The sequence below is a fragment of the Micromonas pusilla genome (genome assembly GCF_000151265.4).
Source record: "Micromonas pusilla CCMP1545 genomic scaffold MICPUCscaffold_4, whole genome shotgun sequence".
NCBI lineage: Eukaryota > Viridiplantae > Chlorophyta > Mamiellophyceae > Mamiellales > Mamiellaceae > Micromonas > Micromonas pusilla.
In genome coordinates this window covers 1,248,343-1,266,926 of record NW_003315885.1, presented here as the reverse complement: position 1 = coordinate 1,266,926, position 18,584 = coordinate 1,248,343, and the positions used below count along the sequence as shown (strand labels likewise).

Genomic DNA, 18,584 nt, shown 5'->3' with positions numbered 1-18,584 from the left:
TCGCGCACTGGACGCGGTGGGGGCGCCGCGTGAGTGTGATCGGAGACGGCGACGCGTTCTTTTCGAAGTTTCACGCGCGGAGGCAGTCCGAGAAAGATTTTTATTCCCATGCACTGGTACGTTGCGTGTACAACGCTCGTTCTAAACAAACGCGATCACGCGATCACCACATCTCCACCGGGTTCGCGAGCTCGTGATCTATCCTCGCGTCTAAGTGCTCCCTAAGAACCCAGTTCCGCGACTGCCGCAGGAGATGCTCCTCGCGCGCGGCGGCTCGCAGATGATTAGAAAACATCTTCTGCTGCCGCTTGTGGTCCACGAGTCTCTCCCGCCGTTCGATCCTCTTCCGGTCCTTCTCCTGACGGATCGCCTCGAGACGCAGCGCCTCCGCGCGGCGGATCGCTTTGAGCCGCCGCCGTTCCGCGACTTCCTTCTCCAACTTGATCTGCATCAACCGCAGGCGCTCGCGTTCTTTCGCCTCCGCCTCTTCGAACTCTTTCCTCCACTGCACTCTCAGCTCGTTCAGCTCTTCGTTCCACAGTCGCCGCCGCTCCGGCCACGCGTCTTTCGACTCCGCGCCTATGACCGGCTGCGACGCGTCCGTGCCGTCGCCGCCGTCGCCGTCGCCGCCCGCGCTGCTGGTCGCGAACCCGGCGCCGCGGGCGTCGAGAGCGATCGTCCACCTCCACCCCGCCCGCGCGGATTCCCCCCCGCCGAGGGCGTCGCCGAGGGCACCCCGCGCGTCCCCGCGACGGGCGAGCGACCGGCACAGCGCGTGGACGGTGCCGCGCAGCATCGCGGACGCGGCGACGAGACGACGGTTCGAGCTCCGGTCCGTCCGTGCGTGCGCGGCGCGCGTCGTCGTTGTGCCGACCGATCGCGCCCCGCGAGGGGAAACCCTTATTCGCTCAGCAGTGAGCCAAAAATAAAAATTTTGGCGGTGTCCATTTTTTTGGCGCGAACGAGATAACATGCGCGCGTGCAACGAACGACGAAGCGACCGCCGCCGCCTCGAGACCGCTCGAGACGGAGAGGTCCGTTGGCATCGCGCGGACGACCGTGTGCTCGCCGAGGGCGCGAAATAACGCAAAAAGACGTCTCAACCTCTGGGAACGACCTGCCGGCGCCGCCGCCGTTTTTTTTCTAGACATGCACCATTCTCGACGTTGACGCGACCGCCACCGCCTCCAAACTGCTCCGATTGACCTGAAACTTTGTGGAGAGGTTCCTTACATCATGTAGACGATGATCCCGTGGTTAAATGCACAAAAAATGAACCTATGCCTCCTATGAGGATTGAACTCATGACCTCCGGATAACTCAAGTAAACTTGACGAGGACCCGCATCGTACGCGGGATAGGTAGGAAACTTCGCCTGTGTGCTGGGATTCCCCAGCGGCAGATTTAGTTATTACTCACGTATGAGCAATTAGTCTTGTGGTTTGTTATGAGACCGACGCACTGCCGACTGTGCTAAAGAGGCGAATGTGGTAGTGACGAGTCAGGTGAAAACAAGAAATATCAACATGCGTGTTTCCGATACCAGCAGAACGATCAGGGCTGGTCTCTCGCATCTCTCCCTTTCATCCCCATCGAGGAGGGCAGAGTTCGACGCGCGGAGCGGAGGAGAGGTCGCCGTCGACGCGCCGCTCCTCACGCCGGGCGCGATGGCGAATAAGAATGACATCGCCGCGACGGAGCTCCTGCACGTGAAGGACATCTACGGCGTCGTCCCCGGGCAGGTCTCGTACGCGGACGCGAGGACGCTGGTGAGACGCCCGTTCCTAAATTGGCCCGCCTGAAACGAAATAAATGATGCGCAGCGACGGGCGGAACCCTTCCCGTCGCGCGTCCTCTCCATAAACAACGAACGCCTTCGACCCCTCGCGTCGTCGCTCTCGCTGACACCCTCACCCCTCCCTCGCTGAAATCTCAGGTCACGATCGCAGGGAACGCGCTCCGGTTCAGCGACGCGGAGAAGGGCGACGCGCGCTTGCTCTTCGGCGCGGGCGGGGGGATCTCGTGCCTCGCGACGACGGAGTCGAACGGCGGCCTCGTCGCGTACGCGACGAAGGACACGGCCCCGACGGTTCACATCCACGACCTGGACGCCCCGTCCGCGTTCGTGCGCTCGATACCGAACGTCGCGCGCGCGCGCGTCAGCGCGCTCGCGTTCTCGCGCGATGGAAAATTCCTCGCGATCGCGTCCGCGGTTCCCGACTTGGAACTCCGCGTGATAGACCCGCGCACCGGCGACGAAATCGTCACGACGTCGCTGCCGTACGACGCCTCCGCGCTCGCGTTTAACCCTTTCAACGCGTACGAGCTCATCGCGACGCACGCGGACGCGGCGGGCGCCGCGAGCGGCGACGTCCCCGGGGTGTCCGTCACGATCGTCGACAAGGTGTTCGAGACGTATCTCATCAGACGCGTCGCGATTCGATCGGAAGACGTCGGGGTGAACCCCACGTCGCTGACCGGCGCGGCGTGGTCGCCGAGCGGGAACGCGTACGTCGGCACGAGCCTGGGCGGGGTGTTGATCGTGGACGCGAAGACCGGGGAGGTGACGTCGAGATCGGCGTCCGCGGTGGACGGCGGCGCGGGCCCGACGCGCGCGTTCGCCTTCACGAAGGAGCACGTCTTCGTCGGCGGCGGCGGCGACGGCGTCTTACGCGTGTACCCGCACTTCGACGACGCGACGGCGTCGACGCGGGTGAAGCCGACGCGGACGGTGCCGCTCCCCGGGGGCGATGGCGAGGACGTCGTCTCCGTGGAGCGGAGCCCGCGGTTTGATCAAGCCGTCGTGAGCACCGCGGAGTGCGGTCTGTACTTGGCGAACATCACGGGCGCGATCACGTCGGAGGAGACGGAGACGGCGGCGGCGGCGGATGTCGCGGGGACGGGGGAGGACGGCGGCGGCGACGGCGACGCGCCGCTGACGCCGGTGAAGGAGCCGGAGGGCGGCGAGGAGGAGGAGGGGGCGGCGACGGCGGCGGCGGCGGCCGCCGCCCCCGCGGAAGCCTCGGCGCCGTCCCCGTCCCCATCCCCGATCGAGGTCGTGAAAATCGGGGACTACCACTATGGCCGAGCCACGGGCGTCGGTGCGATGTCCGGGGGTAAAGTCATCGTGACGTGCGGCGTCGACGGGTACGTCCGAGGATGGGACCTCGCGACCGGCGGCTGCGCGTGGAAACGCGCGATCGGCAGCGCGGTGACCGCGCTCGCGAACGGGTCGCCGGATGTTTGTCAATGCCTCGCCGTCGCGTCCACGGGCGGCGTCGTGAGAGTCTTCAGATGCAGCCACGGCAGCACGCCGCCGTCGTTGATCTTGCGAGTGAAGCTCTTCGAGGGCCAGGTGGATAGCATGGACATGAACGGGGATGGCACGATCATCGCCGCGGCGAAAGGGAACGAGCTGTGCTTCATCGAGGTCGTGAATCCGAAGATGAACTCCGCGACCGCGCACGTCATGGGGTACGTCACGATTCCGTACCCCGCGATGTCGCTCTCGTGTTCGGGATCCGGCCAAGTCATAGTCTCCGGCGAGGGAGGGTACATCACGAAAATCGTGCCTCCGCCGTTGGGTCACAAACCCGGGCAGATCGGCGCGGGGTTTTTCATGGACGATGGCTCCGCGGCGGGCGTGTTCGTCAAGGGCGACATCGCCAGCGTGAAGATCGACACGCCGCTCACCGCGGTCGAGTCGTCGCTGACGGCCGCGGGGAGGGTCATCGGCCTCGGCGCGGATGGTAAAATCCGGACGTATGAACTCTCTTCGAAGGCGTCGGATTGGGTCGGCGGTAAAGGCAAGGCGTTAGAGGCGTTGAGCACGATTCCGATGACGAAGTTTGGGAAGCAGGTCATCACGAGACAAGATAAGACGGTGATTGGCGGCGCGGACGGCCGGATCACGGTGTGGAAAGGGTGGGACTGCAGCGGAGGCAGGCTGTTCACCCGCGTCGTCCACGGCGACACGTCGACGCGGACGAAAATTGACGGCGGGTGCGTCGACCTCGCGCGCGTGCCGGGGGAACTCCTCGCGAGCGTCGGCGTCGACGGGTCCGTCGCGATCTCCGCCGTGAAAGGCCTGGAGGGCAGGTTCTTACACGTCGACGACGACGCACTCGGAGAGCTCCACGTCGACCTGGTCGGGGACGTCGCGCAGGACGCGCCTGACGACGCCTCCGAGCCGACGCTCGTCGCCGCCGCGGTGGCGGCGTCGAAAGGCGCCGCGATGCACGCGGGCGACGGCGACGAGAAGATCGCCTCCGCGAAGGCGAAGATGCGAGCCAAGGTGGACGACCTGAAGAAGCGCCTGGAGGACACGATCGCGCGGAACGCGGCGGCGGACGAGCTCGAACGCATCCCGGGGGATCAGCTCATCGTGGACGCGGAGTTCCACGCGCGTCTCGTCGCGGAAGGGGACGAGCGCGTGGAGGAGGTTCGAACGACGCTCATGGGGGAGAACCTGCGGAGGGAGTACGACGCGCACAGGATCAAGTCGGAGTGCTGGGACACGATGGCGACGCACGGGTGCGCGATCTTGGGGTTCAAAGCTCCCGGTCTCGTCGTTCGAAACTATCCGCTGAAGAAGGACGACGCGGCGACGAAGACCGCGTCGAAGGTGTCGTTCCTTCGTAAGATCGAGGTCATGGAGGAGCGGTTCTTGAAAGACTCCGGGTTGGACACGAGATCTACGTTCGATTTGAAAGGCACCGCGGAAGACGCGAAGACGACCGCGGGGGCGAACCCCGGCGCGGACGCCGACGCCGACGCCGACGCCGACGCGGGCGAACCGAGCGGCGAAGCGGACGGCGGCGACGGCGGCGAAGAACCGACGACGCCCGCGGCGCGGATGTCATCGTCCGTCGACGTCGCGGTCGCGATGAAGATGAAACTCCCAGAGAACCACGAGAACATGCTGTACGACCCGTTCAAGCTGTACCCGCCGCGGCGGAAGATCACGCAGATGTTCCTCGCGCAACTCGCGGCGAGAGAGTCGAAGAGCGCGTTCAACGCCGAGTTCGAGGAGATGCTCGAGGTGAAGCAAAAGTCCATGGACAAGCTCGCGGAGTTAAACACGCGGATCAAAGAAATCAGAGGCGAGCTGAAGTCGCACACGAACGACACCGCGCCGCTGTTCGAGCCCGCGTGGACGACGGAGGAGCAGGAGGGCGCCGCGCTCGAGGTGAGGGACGACGAAATTTCCGCGCCAAAGTATCTCTCCCCGGCGGAGGAAGCGAAGCGCGCGAAAGAGGCAGAGGAGGAAGCCGCGCGCGCGCGCGCGAAGGGCGCGAACGACCCGACCGTGCGCGCGCTGAAGGACATGATGAACGGCCAGCTCGAAGCCCCGGACTCGGACGGGATGGAGGAGCTCGTGAAGCCGGAGTTTTACGGCGTCGTCGCGAAAGAGGACTGGAGCGAGATTCAAACGAAACGCGCGAAGGAGTACGAGCTCAAAGCGAAAGCGCTGAGAGAAGAGCTCGAGAAGCGCCGCAAAACCTTAGACACGGAGCTGAAGAAGACGCGCGAGGAGACCGAGGAGGTCATCTCGAAGATGGACGAGACCTTGACCGAATTCAACGAAAAGCGCAACGGCGTGGAAGGGAAGCTCGCGCGGCTGGACTCGTACGTCGTCGCGTGCGCGTCCGAGGCTGAGCGCGCGCTCACCGACGACGAGGTCACGAAAGTCACGATCTCGGAGACGTTAGAGAATCTCGCGGCGCAGAAAGTCGAGAGCGCCGCGGTGGTGGCCGCGTTCTCCAAGCGCGTGGACGAGTGCCAGAAGCGGTACGAGGAAGTCGTCGCGGAGGATAACAAGCTCACGCGCGTCTTTAAATCCGCGTTCGCGGAGACGGATCTCCTGTTCGACACGCTCTGGGGTTTGTACCGGCGCCGCAAAGCTCCCGCGCGCGGAGTCAATGCGAACGGCACACCCGGCGGGAGCGCCGCGAAGAAGTCCCTCGCGAGGGCGAGCCTGCGCGCGGCAGCGAGGCGGCTCTCCCTCGCCGCGCACGCGAACCACTCGCCGCAGCGGTCGCCGCGGTCGTCGATAAACTTGAAGACGCCCGCGAAGGAGTTCGCGCACGCGGGGTTCCATCTCGCCGGCGGCGCGCTCGCGGGCAGGCGCGGCGAGGGCGACCACGCCGCGCATAAGATCGTCCGCGACGCGCAGCACGACCCCTTCAACGCCGCGTTCGGCGGGCCGGTGTCGAGCGGGAAGCCAAAGCCGCGGCTGCCGCCGGTGGAGCCGCTCGACCCGACGCTCGACGCCGTGGACGGCCTCGATCAGGCGTGGTGGGACCGGCTCGTCGATCACCGGGACCGTAAGATCGCGAAAGAGGCTGAGCTCGCGGCGATGCGCGCGACGCTCGAGGAGATGCAGCGGTATCTGTTCAAGATAACCGAGGAAGACGCGGAGGTGCGGAGCGAATTGGACGCGCTCCAGGCGGAGGCGAGGGCGTTCGCGAGACGCCGGTTCGATCAGCTCTACGACCTCGCCGTGCCGCTCGTGATGAAGCAAGGCCTCGTCGAGGCGATCACCCCCGAGCTCGGGGGCGCGGACGGCGCGGACGGCACGCGCGCGGCGAGGGACGACGCCGTGCTCATACATCGCAGCACGATCGAGCGTCTGAACGAGGTTGTGCACAAGCGCGGCGCGTCGAAGCTCGTGACGCTCGAGGCGATCAAGGAGTACAAAAAAGGCATCTACGACCTGCAGTGGGAGGACGAGCGTCTGCAGATGGTGGACGCGGACTTGGTCGTGAAGATCAAGGAGCTGCAGCTCACGCGCGCGGACCGAAGACTGCTGGATAAGATTCTCATCGGCGACGGGAAGACGCCGAAGCCGAAGCCGGAGAAGCCGTCGAAAAAGACCGACGCGGATGGGAAAAAGATCCTCAGCGAAACCGCGTCGCTGGAGGCGCGTCTCGAGCAGGCGCGCGTGCTGCACGCGCGCTTGGTCTCCGAGCGCAAGCGCGAGCTCGCGAAGATCACGCGCAAGATGGACGAGAAGAGAGCGCAGAACCTCGAGATCTCCACGCAGGTGGTCGCCATGGACGACTCTGTCGCGGAGTACGTCAAGGTCAAAGAGCAACGCTTGACGCGCGCGGGGGAGTCGGGGGGGAAGGACAATAAAGCCCGCGCGGCGGAGAAGAAGATGCGCGCGATGGTGACGCAACGAAAACTCGAGGACATCGCGACCGCGCAGAGAGAGGACATGATGATCTTGCGGGAGGAGCTCGACCGCGCGCGGCTGAGGACGTACCCGAGCTTCGTGGAGAGACGCGGGGATTACTAATTAATCGAAACCAAAACTCTAGCTAGAGAACCAGACCAACCCGGGACCGACGTGGCGCGCGCGCCGCGCGCGCTATAACTTCCCGATGAGCCACCGAAACCCCTCGTCGATCCCCACCCCCGTGAGCGCGGAGCACGCGCCGATGTGCCACGCCCTTCCGTCCCCCGCGGCGCCCATCAGATCCACCGCCCGCGCGATGTCCGACGCCCCGAGCGCGGTCGGGACGTCGCTCTTGTTCGCGAACACCAACAGCGGCCGCCTCGCGAGCTCGTCGCGCCGTAACATCCCTCGTAACATCTTCTCGCTCTCTCGCAGCACGTCGTCCCCGCCGGTGGCGTCCACGACGAAGACGACGGCCTGGCACTCTTTGTAGTAGCACTCCCACAGGTCGAGGTACCGCTCCTGGCCGGACATGTCGATGACCGTGAGCTTGCACTTGTGCAGCGAGAATCGCTCGACCGAGAAGCCGACGGTCGGGGCGACGTCTTCCTCGCGGTCTTTCGTCGGTTTCATGCGGTTCACGAGCGTGGTTTTCCCGCCGTTCGCGAGGCCGACGACTAAGATGCTCCTCTGCGAGGTCGTGAAGTGTGGAGAGAGGGTGGGGACGACGCGATGTCGGTCAGGGGACGGAAGCGCGCGTCGCGTCGAGCTTTGAAACGGCACCCGCGGGATCAGATGGACGCGCGGGCGCGGCCGCGACGGCGCGGCGGGGCGCGACGCGCGGAGGGAGGAGAGACGACGACGGCGCACCTTCTTCTTCGCGAGCCCCAGGCGGATCAAGAAGTTCTTCCAGAGACCCATGACGGCTTACCCCGCGAGGGGAAGGAGTGATGAGCGAATCTGGCTCCGCCCTTTCGCCGGTCGCTGCGGCGCGCTGCGAGCAGATCTCGAGAGCGCGCGAGCTCAGGGCGAGCGGCAAACCAGGCGAACTCCTCCCTGCCGCGGCGGCGGTGTCACTCTTCGGGTCGCGCGCCCGCCCCCCACACGACACCATGGGAGATTTCAGAGGCCACAAGCGCCACCGCCGTAATGTGCGTCCAGATCCCGATCTCCCCGCCTCGATCGCCGTTCACGTCGCGCGTCGATCACGACGCCGCGCCGCCGCGTCCGCTCTGACGCTCCATCCAATTCTCCCCCGATCTCGATCGCGCGCCCTCTTCGCAGGACGGCTCGCACATGCGCCCGATGATGGGAGGACGCGGCGGCGGCCGCGGCGGCGGACCCACGCCTAATCAGGAGCTCATGGAGATGCGCGAGGCGATCATCCACTGCAACGGCTCCCCGGAGATGCTCCGCAACCTCGCGGGGCTCCTCGCGCACGACCTCCCGTCGCTCACGGAGCCGGCGCTGAAATTCATCATGGAGTGCGTCACCGAACTCCCGGTGAAGACGCCCGTGTACGCCGCGCTCGTCGGGCTCCTGAACGTGCGCGTCCCCGAGTTCGTCGAAGAAGTCGTCCGCGCGGCGATCGAGCAGCTCGAGCAGAAGCTCGGGTCGTCCGACCCCGACGACAAGACGCGCGCGCGCCTGTTGCTTCGATTCATTGCGTGCCTCCCCTCCGTCGGCGTGATCTCCGCGGAGCACGCGCTCGAGTGTCTCGACGCGATCGTCTGCGGCGCCGTCGCGGCCGCGGACGACGCGAATCCGGGGTGGCAGCCCAGGGCGGACTTCTTGGTGTACATCGTCCTCGCCGCGATGCCGTGGGCGGGGGGATCGTTGAGCGCGCACGCCGAGACGGGAAACGCGGCTGAAATTTTCGACGTGCTCCTGTCCAGCGTCGAGGAGTACCTCGGTCGTCGATCCCGAGGCCCGGACCCGGCGAGCATGACGTTCGCGGCCGCGGACGGGCGCGCGGACGACTGGCTCGAGGAGCTGTGGGGCCGCGTGAACGAGGTGAGGAAAGCCGGCGCGGTCGCGATCGAGGCGTGGCAAGTCAAGTCCGTGCCCGCGGTGGTGGAGCCGTTCGCGGAGGAGATCGCGGCCGGGAGCGTGAACTCGCACACGCCGCCGCCGATCGCGGTGCCGAAGATGACGTTCACGGGAGCCGCGGAGGCGCTCGCGATGTTCCCGGTCAGGCCGAGATTGAGGTGCGTTTCGTTTCCTAGCGACGAGAGCGCCGCTCGGGTCACGTTTCGTTTCCCCGCCCCCGCCCTCGCCCAGCCCTCGTCTCGTTCCGTTCGCGGTGATGACTCCAACATTTCTACATCTCGTTAATCCCCTGACGGTTGGTTGACGAAAGAAATGCTCGCTGAGCGAACGCGCGCGCCCATCCCCACCTCCGTATCTACCTCCGCGTACGCGAACGCGCTCGCGTCGCTGACGACTCGTTCCTCCCCCGCCGACGTGCACACGCGCAGAGCGTTGGCGCAAGCGCAGACCGAAGGCTTGTGGGAAGCCGGCGACTGGGGCCCGCTCGAGCGCTACGTCGCGGAGGAATACATCGCGGACACGCTCTGGGCGTTCGAACCCGGGTTCAGGAGAGGCGCGGTCATCCCCGCGGCTGAGCAGCTGGGGACGCTCCCGCTCCCCTCGGATCACCCCGAACGGTGTCAGTTCCTCGTCGCGGAGACGCTGTTCGGGGAGATGCTCGCGCTGCCGCGCCCCGCGCACCCGTGCGCGTTTTATCACATCGTGATCCAAGACTTGTGCAAGGCGATCCAGAGCTTCCCGCGGATGATGGCGAAGGTGGTCGGGAAGATGTTCTCCGAGATTGGACGGATGGATCTCGAGGCGAGAGAGCGGCTCGCGGACTGGATGGCGCACCACCTCTCGTGCTTCGACCTCGCGTGGCCGTGGCGCTCGTGGCTGCACGTCGCGGAGCAGCCTTCGGAGCACCCGCAGAGGGCGTTCTGCGCCTCCGTCGTTCGAAGGCTGCTGAGGCTCGTGTATCACGAACGCGTCAAGGAGAGCCTGCCGGAGGAACTGCACTGCTTGCTCCCGGGCGCGCCTTCGCTGAACTTGGATTACATCCACGACGCGCAGAACGCGAGCAGCGGCGCGCTGAACGACCTCAGGAATTTCATGAAGTTGAAAACCCCCGCGGAGGAGGTCATGACGTGGTTCGAGACGAGCGGGAAGCTCGAGGCGCTCGGGAACGAAGAAGCCGCGCGCGCGCTCACGGTGGCCGCCATCTCGCACGGGCAAAAGTGCATCACGCATCACAACGTCCTCCTGAAGCGATACGAACCGGCGCTGAAGAAACTCACGGAGGATGGCGACGCGACGCACGTCCTCGTCGGCGCCGCCGCGGGGATATGGAGCGGCACGCACCCGAGAATGGCGGTCGTCGCCGTGAGCCGGCTCCTCGAGCTCGGCTTATGCACCCCGCACTCGATCGCGCGGTGGGTCGAGAGCACGATCGAGAACGAGAACGCGTCCGCGGCGACCGCGTGGGGCTCCGCGGACGCGTTCGACATCGCGTGCCTCGCCGTCGAGTCCTCCGCGGCGGATCGGGAGAACACGGCGTGGTTGCTGTCGTCTCTGGAGAAGAAGATGAAACACGCGGAGGCGGACGCGGCGAGCGCGGCGAACCAAGCGTCGAAGGCGGCGGAGATGGGCGTGTCCGGCGAGGCGCGGATGCAGCGCGCGCAGGCGAAGGAAGCGAACGCGGTGAGCACGATCGAGGAGACGCAGAAGGCGATCGACGAGGTCAAGGAGTCGATCGCGAGCGCGGAGGCTGCCGTCGCGGACGCCGCGGGCGGGTTCTGTCTCGCGCTGGTGAAAGCGTTGGCGCCGAGAGTGGTCGACGCCGCGGCGGCGGCGAGGGAGCCGATCGCGGAGGCGGGGAAGGAGGCCGCGGCGGAGAGTAAGGAGAAGCGCGCGCTCGCGCTGTGCGTGGCGATGTTGCGCCGGTTCCGCGCGCAAATCGGGGACGTGTACGAGAAGGAAATTCTGAGCGCGCTGAATGGGTTCGCGGACGACGCGCGCGTCGTCCTCGGCGAGGCGCTCTCGGGGCACATCCAGGGCGCGTGATCTCGTTATTAATACGACACAATAAGGTTACGCGGAGGCGTACCGATCGACATGGTCTCAGCCGCGAATCACTCACGCGACCTCCTCAGCGGGCGGCGGCGGCGTGTCGAGGCACACCCCTCGCGCCTCGATCGTCCCCGCGCACGTCATCGCCTCGACCTTGAGGTACTCCTTCACCTTCTCCGCGGGCGCGTATTTCGCCGCGATCGTCGCGACCGGCGCGCCCGTCTCCAGCGCTTCCTTCGCGACCGCGCTGGCCTTCTTATACCCGATCAGAGGCAACAGCGCGGTCACGATTCCGATGCTGTTGTCCACCGACTTTTTACACGCGTCTTCGTTCGCGGTGATGCCGTCGACGCATTTCGTCCGCAACGTGTTCAGCGCGTTCGTCATGATTTTCAGGTTGTTCAGGAGGTTGTACACGATCACGGGCTCGAAGACGTTCAGCTGCAGCTGCGCCGCCTCGGACGCCGTCGCGATCGTCTGATCCGCGCCCATGATTTGAAAGCACACCTGGTTCGCGACCTCCGGGATGACGGGGTTGATTTTGCCCGGCATGATGGACGACCCGGGCGCCACCGCGGGGAGGTTGATCTCGTTGAACCCGCACCTCGGCCCGCTCGAGAGCAGCCGCAGGTCGTTGCATATCTTGCTCACCTTCACCGCGACGCGTCGCAAGATGTTGCTGAAGAGCAGAAACGACGACGTCGAAGACGACGCCTCGATAAAGTCCTTCGGCGACTGCAACGGAAGACGCGTCAGCTCGCTCAGCGCCTTCACCGCCTCGTGGCTGAACCGCGCGTCCGCGCATATCGACGTCCCGATCGCGGTCCCGCCGAGGTTCATCTCGTACAGCTGGTCCACGTTCCGCTGCATGAACGCGAGGTCCGCCTCCAGCGTGGACGCGAACGAGTGAAACTCTTGCCCGAGCGTCATCGGGACCGCGTCTTGGAGCTGCGTTCGACCCATCTTGATGACGCCGCCGAACTGGTCGCCCTTCGCGCGCAACGACGTGATGAGCTCGCGCAGCGCGTGCACCACAGACGTGTGCCTGAACACGACCGCGAGCTTGGCCGCGGACGGGTACGCGTCGTTCGTGCTCTGGCACAAGTTCACGTGGTCGTTCGGACACACCGCGGAGTAGTCCCCGAGCGGGAGGCCCATGCGTCGCTGCGCGAGGTTCGCGATCACCTCGTTCGCGTTCATGTTCGTGCTCGTCCCGGCGCCGCCTTGGATGACGTCCACGGTGAAGTGCTCGTGGAGCGCGTCGTCCTTCAGAAGTTCGTCGCACGAGGACGCGATCGCGTCGTGGACGTTTCGAGGGAGGAGGCCGATCTCGAAGTTGGCGCGCGCGCACGCCTTCTTGACGAACGCGAACGCGCGAATGAAGTCCGGGTACGCGCTGAGCTTGACGCCGGTGATGTCGTAGTTCTCCATCGCGCGCGCGGTCGCGATGCCGTACAGCGCGTCTCGAGGGATGAGCATCGAGCCTATGATGTCGCTCTCGAGGCGATGCGGGCCCCGGGGAGCGGTCGACGTGGACATGTCCGCGTGCGGGGACGACGTCGAGGACGAGGCGGACGTCGTCAGATCTCGCTCTCGTGCGGCAGACGAAATCTCGACGCGTTTCGCCGCGGCGGACGACGCGAGCGTCGTCGTCGCGTTGGGCGCGTCCCAGCGCGCGAGGACTCGGAGCGCGGGGATGACGTTACGCAGAAGGCCGCGGGAGCGGCCAAGGTGGAATGTCATCGCGTATGCGCGTGGGGGGTGCGCTGGTCAATGCCGGCGCTTCGTGACAAACGTTGCTGAGTCATCGAAACGCTCGTGCAGTGCGCACTGCCGAAAACTGTTTCGTCGCGTCAAGTCTGCCGCGGCTCCGGGCCGGCGCTTTCTCCGAGCGTCCGCGTTCGTTCATTCGTTCGTTCGTTCGTTACAAGCACGTTCTCTCGTCGTCACATTATTAGCGCCGCGGACATCCGTTCGCTCGCAGCCACTCCGTCACGTGCGGCCACTCCTCTGTTTAAGTCCGCTCGTCCCACCACAGCACGCCGTTCGCGCGCGGCAACTGCATCACCTGCAGGTGGCCTTCACCCGTGGCAGACTTGCAAGTCCGCTCGACCTACGGAACGCCGTTCGCGCGCGCCCACTGCAGCACCTCCAGGTGGCCGCCACTCGCGGCATGGACGCAAATCCCCCCGTTGTGTAACGGAGCGCCGTTCGCGCGCGCCCACTGCAGCACCTCCAGGTGGCCGTATATCGCGGCATAGGTGCAAGTCGTCTCGTGCCACGGAGCGCCGTTCGCGCGCGCCCACTGGAGCACCTCCAGGTGGCCGCCTTTCGCGGCGTTGGCGCAAGTCCCCTCGTTGTCCCACGGAGCGCCGTTCGCGCGCGCCCACTGCAACACCTCCAGGTGGCCGCCTTTCGCGGCGTTGGCGCAAGTTTGCCAGCTGTCCCACGGACATCCGTTCGCGACCGCCCACTGCAGCACCTCCACGTGGCCGCCTTTCGCGGCACCGGTGCAAGTGAACGAGTCCCACGGACATCCGTTCGCTCGCGCCCACTGCAGCACCTCCAGGTGGCCGCCACACGCGGCCCAGGCGCAAGTCGTCTCGTGCCACGGACATCCGTTCGCTCGCGCCCACTGCAACACCTCCAGGTGGCCGCCACACGCGGCCCAGGCGCAAGTCGTCTCGTGCCACGGACATCCGTTCGCTCGCGCCCACTGCAGCACCTCGAGGTGGCCGCCACGCGCAGCATAGGTGCAAGTCCACTCGTACCACGGAGCGCCGTTCGCGCGCGCCCACTGCAACACCTCCAGGTGGCCGCCTTTCGCGGCGTTGGCGCAAGTCCGCTCGTTCCACGGAGCCCCGTTCGCTCGCGCCCACTGCAGCACCTCCAGGTGGCCGCCACCCGCTGCAAAGGCGCAAGTGCTCTCCTCCCACGGCGCGCCGTTCGCTCGCAACCACTGCAGCATCTCCAGGTGGCCGCCTTCCGCGGCAAAGGCGCAAGTCCCCCCGTTCCACGGGCACCCTCGCTCCTTCGCCCACCTCGCGACCTCCACGTTCCCACCCCTCGCGATGCACGTGAACGTCCTCGCGTCCCACGGACACCCTCGCTGATCCTTCGCCCACGTCAGCCTGCCGATCGATCCGACGAAGTTAGGAACCCTCGCGAGCTCTCTCCTCACCGCCGCGACGTCCCTCACGTCATGCTCGACGGGCGATTCGAAGACGACGTCGCGCATCTTTCGGTTCACCGTCGCGAGCACCGCGAGGTCGCCGCTGTCGAGCCGCGGGAGGATGTGCACGTATAAGACATCGCGCGCGACCGCGGCGAATCGTTCTAGTAGGGGCGGGGCGTCGTTGTCGAGATTTGCGGAAGTCGATCCGTCCCCCGTGTTATCGTCGACGCCGCCGCGATTCATCCGCCTTGGAGACGACTTCACGTCGCGTCGATCGCGGGGTACGCGAGCACTTCGCGACGAGGCCGCGGAGGAGGAGGAGGAAGAGGACGCGCCGTCGTCGCGCGCGTGGCGAGTGACGAGACGTTCCCAGATCTCGGGGCGTTTTGTCCGTTTTGCGTTCGGGACGATTTGTCCGGTCAATTCATCGGTGTGTTTGAAAGCGCGAAAATGCTTTCACCCGCGAGCTTACTGTTCGAGTCGGTATCTCGACGCACGTACAACGCTACAACACCCCCCCCCTCCCGACCCTCGACGACGTCCGATCAGCACCCCAGGCTCATCTTCGACTCGAACGTCAACGACGAGTTCGCGCATATCGTCCGCACGTCGCTCGACGACAGCAGCGTGTCCTCGAAGTTGACGTCCTTCAGGTTGGCCTTTTTCCCCGTCTGCTCGTCCCTCCCGAAAAACGCCCCCGGCGCGAGCGACCCGGACAGGTCCGCGCCCTCCAAGTCCGCGCCCGCGAATATCGTGTTGTACAAGTTCACGCTCCTGATCACCGCGCCTCGCAAGTTGGCGTCGCTGAAGTCCGCGCGCGAGGACTCGGCGCCGAATATGGAGTTCTCGAAGTTGGCGCCTCTCGCCTTGACGCCGCTGAGGACCTCGTCGGAGAGGTCCATGTTGCTGTAGTCGCACCCCTCGACGTTGACGTACAGCTCCTCGTTCTGCTGCGTCGCGAAGTCGGAGAACGCCGCGCGCGTGTTCGCCGCCTTCTTCAGCGCTTCCCTGCTGCACCGGTCGACGTCGGTTCTTCCGTACGCGTCGCCGCTCGCGACGCCCTGGCCCTTGGGCGTGCCCGCGATCGACGCGTCCGGGGTGGACAGCGCGAGCGTCAGCGCCGCCGCCGTCGCGAGCGCGGCGGAGGCGCACGTCGTCGCGAATGGCGCGCGCGCGGCGGCGTCGGAGGAGGAGGATGAGGAGGAGGAGGAGGCGCGCGTCGTCGTCGCCGCGAACGATCGCGTCTTCGTCTTCGTCTTCGTCGTCGTCGTCGTCGTCGTTTTCGCCGGCTGCCGACGTCGAGCCACGACGCGCGGCGACGCGAGCTGGCGTCCGAGCGCCGCGATGGTCATCGTCCTCCGCGTTCGTGGACGCGCGCGCGCGTCGAATACGGTCTCGGCGGTCGTGTCGTGCGCCGCTGCGTGGCGTTCGCGCGAGGGCGTTGTGGCGCCGGCGTCGACGCGTCACCGCTCCGAAACCGCCCCTGAGTCGTCGCGTCGCGTCGTCGCCGACCGCGACCGCCGGAAAGCCTTGCAGGAGCGATAAGAGCGCGCCCCTGATCGATCTCGGCGGGCAGTCACCGCGGCGCACGCTCCGCGATCGACGCGCGTCTTCCGACGCCCGGCCAGCCTCGAGGGCGCCCGCGCGAGGTAAACCCCCGGCGCGGACGACGCGCGGGCGATCCGCGGCGCGATCGAACGCTCGATCGACGCGCGGCGGTGAACGCGCTCGGCGATTAATTAAATCAGAGACGGAAGATGGCGCCGCTCACGCAGCGATCGATGGAGGCCACGAAGGCGTCGTTCACGACCATCTTCGGCGACCAAGAGACCGAGTGCGCGTCCGCGCTCGAGGGCCACGTCCGCGTGCACCAGTCCTCCGCGCCGCCGTTCACGCTCGGCCTCCCCTCCGGTCTCGCGCGGTCGCAACAGCTGTACATGATGCAGCGATTCTTAAACATCCCCGCGACGCCGTCCTACGACGACAGCAAGGGCGTCGGCGACGGCCTCGTCCTCGACCGCGTCGTCGCGAACTTCGGGGGACGGTCGTGGTGGAACACGTTCACGCTCCGTCTGCGCGCGCAGCGGGCGTGGAACACGCAGCAGTTCAGCGAGGGGAAGCCCCACCAGGTGCTCTCCGATCCTTCCATGTACGCGTTGTCGGGGCGATTCCGCGCCGGCGTTGGACGGTCCACGGCGCTGAAAGCGTTCGGCGAGCTCGGTTCTCTGCGCGGTCTGAACGAACTCCGCAGGAAGTTCATGCGCTCGCGAGATCCGAACGCCGCCGCGGCGTCGAACGCGCCCGCGCCCGCGCCGGCGCTGAGCAGCGACGAGATCCCTCGCGGACGCGTCGCGCTCCAATCGAAATTCTTCCCGTGGCACGTCGCGCACGCGGACCTGTCGCACCGCGAGCGGTACCAGACTTCGGAGGGGTACGAAGACGGTCCATCGCACGCGAGCGTGACGATCGCGTCGAGGGGGCCGCAGTTCCTGAACTACAGGTTCGGCGTGCGTCAGTGGCTGGACGAGACGTTGCCGGAGTTTGAGCGAGCGCCCGGCGGCGGCGCGCGGCCGCCGCCTCGTCGCGAAGCCCTCGCGGGGGTCTCGATCGAGCAGCAGGCGACGCTGTGGCGCGGCGAAAGGCGCGCGCCGCCGCCGGGGAAGCGCCCGGGCGGGTACGCCGCGCTGCCGCAGCGGCCGAACGTCACGATCGGCGGCCTCGTGGGCGCGCTCGCGAGGATGCCGCTGGTGGACAGCGCGGGGGGGTGGACGAAGAACGAGACCGAGCTCAGGCACGTCGTGTCCGGGACGCTGCACGCGTCCGTGGGGTCGTACTTGCGGCCGATGCTGGACTACACCGCGATCGACGTTCGGTACGACGCCGGGGCGATGCAGCCGCACCGACCGCTCGCGGACGCGAAGCCCGAGGGCGAGACGTCGTGGGTGGAGAAGTTGATCAGCCGCGGCGGGAAAGCGACGCTCGAGTCCGAGATCGTGACCCTGAGCGCGACGCAGCAGCTCTTAGGGCCGCTGAAGCTCAGGGCGGAGGTGAGGTGCACGCCGAAGGCGTTAGGGGCGGCGATGGGGAGCGCGTGGACGGGGTTCAAGGGCGGCGGCGGCGGCGGCGGCGGCGGCGAGGTCGCCGCGGAGGGCGATGACGCGGCAGCGACCGGCGCGACCGGCGGGTTCGGCGCCGCGTGGACCGCGTGCAAGGGCGAGATGAAAGGCGCGGAGCTGATATACGGCGTGGATTGCCCGTTGCCCCCCGCGCTCGGCGCCGCGAGGCTCGTGGCCTGGTACAACGTCAACAGGAGAGAGGCGATGGCGGAGATGCGTCTGTTCGATCTCTAGTTCGCTCGCGCGTTTGTTCAATAAAGCCTAAGGACATTCGTCTCTCGCGATCGTCGTCACGCCGCGCTCGCCGGGCGCTCTAACACGAGCCCGACCTCCATGATCTCGACCGGCCCGTCCGGGGTGTCCACCGGCACGGCGTGCGACTTGATGGCGTCCATGACTTTGTCGAACGGCTTCTGATCGCACACGTAGAACGCCTTGCAGTTCGTGCTCTTCGGCGGGTTCAACCACGCGGTGACGTCGATCACGCCCGGGACGTTGAACACCGCGGTGGTTATCCGCAAGATGTCGCCAACCTTCACGTCCGCCTTCGCGGCGTTCGACCCCTCGACGACCTCGTCGACGACGATCTGCGTGTAGATGCCGACGGTCTTCTCCTCGAACGCGATCCCGAGCGGGCGCGGGATCGTGACGATGACCGCCTCGCTCCCCGGCTCGAACTTCGCGGTCACCGGCGCGGGCGTCTCCCCGCCGAGGGCGATCTCGAAGTCTTGCTCGAAGCCGCCGGAGGATCGCGCGCGGCGGCCGTCCTCCGCGAGCGCGATGCCGCCTCCGGTGTATCCGTCCGCGTTCGCCGCGCGGACGACGTGGCGCGACGCGCGGCGATGGGCGGACGCGCGGCCGGCGGCGCGGAGACGCAGAGGCGCCGCGGGAGTGGCGAGGAGCGCGCGCATGATGCGGACGACGACGCGGGTCCGACGCGGCGGCGCGCGCTCGACGTCGACTGACGACGCGATCGACGTCTATCCAAACGCCGACACGAAAGCGAAAGCGCCGG

At 66.8% G+C, this 18,584-nt stretch overlaps 7 protein-coding genes across 7 annotated transcripts; 2 read left to right on the top strand and 5 right to left on the bottom strand.

Moving 5' to 3' along the window:
• Positions 1-71: 71 nt before the first annotated feature.
• On the bottom strand, positions 72-973 carry MICPUCDRAFT_67582 (uncharacterized protein; the record flags this gene model as incomplete). Its single annotated transcript, XM_003057818.1, has 1 exon — positions 72-973. The coding sequence occupies one exon, from the start codon at positions 971-973 to the stop codon at positions 164-166; it is 810 nt and encodes a 269-aa protein (XP_003057864.1). The 3' UTR covers positions 72-163.
• A 2,865-nt stretch (positions 974-3,838) lies between these two features.
• Positions 3,839-6,548, top strand: MICPUCDRAFT_67581 (uncharacterized protein; the record flags this gene model as incomplete). The annotated part of the gene is made up of 1 exon (XM_003058190.1): positions 3,839-6,548. A coding segment is annotated over one exon (2,710 nt), but the record flags the coding sequence as incomplete, so codon positions are not given.
• Positions 6,549-7,372: 824 nt separating this feature from the next.
• On the bottom strand, positions 7,373-8,101 carry MICPUCDRAFT_44222 (uncharacterized protein; the record flags this gene model as incomplete). Its single annotated transcript, XM_003057817.1, has 2 exons — positions 7,373-7,870; positions 8,051-8,101. 2 exons carry the CDS (start codon positions 8,099-8,101, stop codon positions 7,373-7,375), a joined length of 549 nt encoding a protein of 182 aa, XP_003057863.1.
• A 3,243-nt stretch (positions 8,102-11,344) lies between these two features.
• Positions 11,345-12,817, bottom strand: MICPUCDRAFT_16392 (uncharacterized protein; the record flags this gene model as incomplete). The annotated part of the gene is made up of 1 exon (XM_003057816.1): positions 11,345-12,817. One exon carries the CDS (start codon positions 12,815-12,817, stop codon positions 11,345-11,347), a length of 1,473 nt encoding a protein of 490 aa, XP_003057862.1.
• A 574-nt stretch (positions 12,818-13,391) lies between these two features.
• On the bottom strand, positions 13,392-14,696 carry MICPUCDRAFT_57510 (uncharacterized protein; the record flags this gene model as incomplete). Its single annotated transcript, XM_003057815.1, has 1 exon — positions 13,392-14,696. One exon carries the CDS (start codon positions 14,694-14,696, stop codon positions 13,392-13,394), a length of 1,305 nt encoding a protein of 434 aa, XP_003057861.1.
• Positions 14,697-14,998: 302 nt separating this feature from the next.
• On the bottom strand, positions 14,999-15,805 carry MICPUCDRAFT_47132 (uncharacterized protein; the record flags this gene model as incomplete). The annotated part of the gene is made up of 1 exon (XM_003057814.1): positions 14,999-15,805. One exon carries the CDS (start codon positions 15,803-15,805, stop codon positions 14,999-15,001), a length of 807 nt encoding a protein of 268 aa, XP_003057860.1.
• Positions 15,806-16,210: 405 nt separating this feature from the next.
• Positions 16,211-18,517, top strand: MICPUCDRAFT_57508 (uncharacterized protein; the record flags this gene model as incomplete). The annotated part of the gene is made up of 1 exon (XM_003058189.1): positions 16,211-18,517. One exon carries the CDS (start codon positions 16,211-16,213, stop codon positions 17,801-17,803), a length of 1,593 nt encoding a protein of 530 aa, XP_003058235.1. The 3' UTR covers positions 17,804-18,517.
• Between the last annotated feature and the right edge of the window lie 67 nt (positions 18,518-18,584).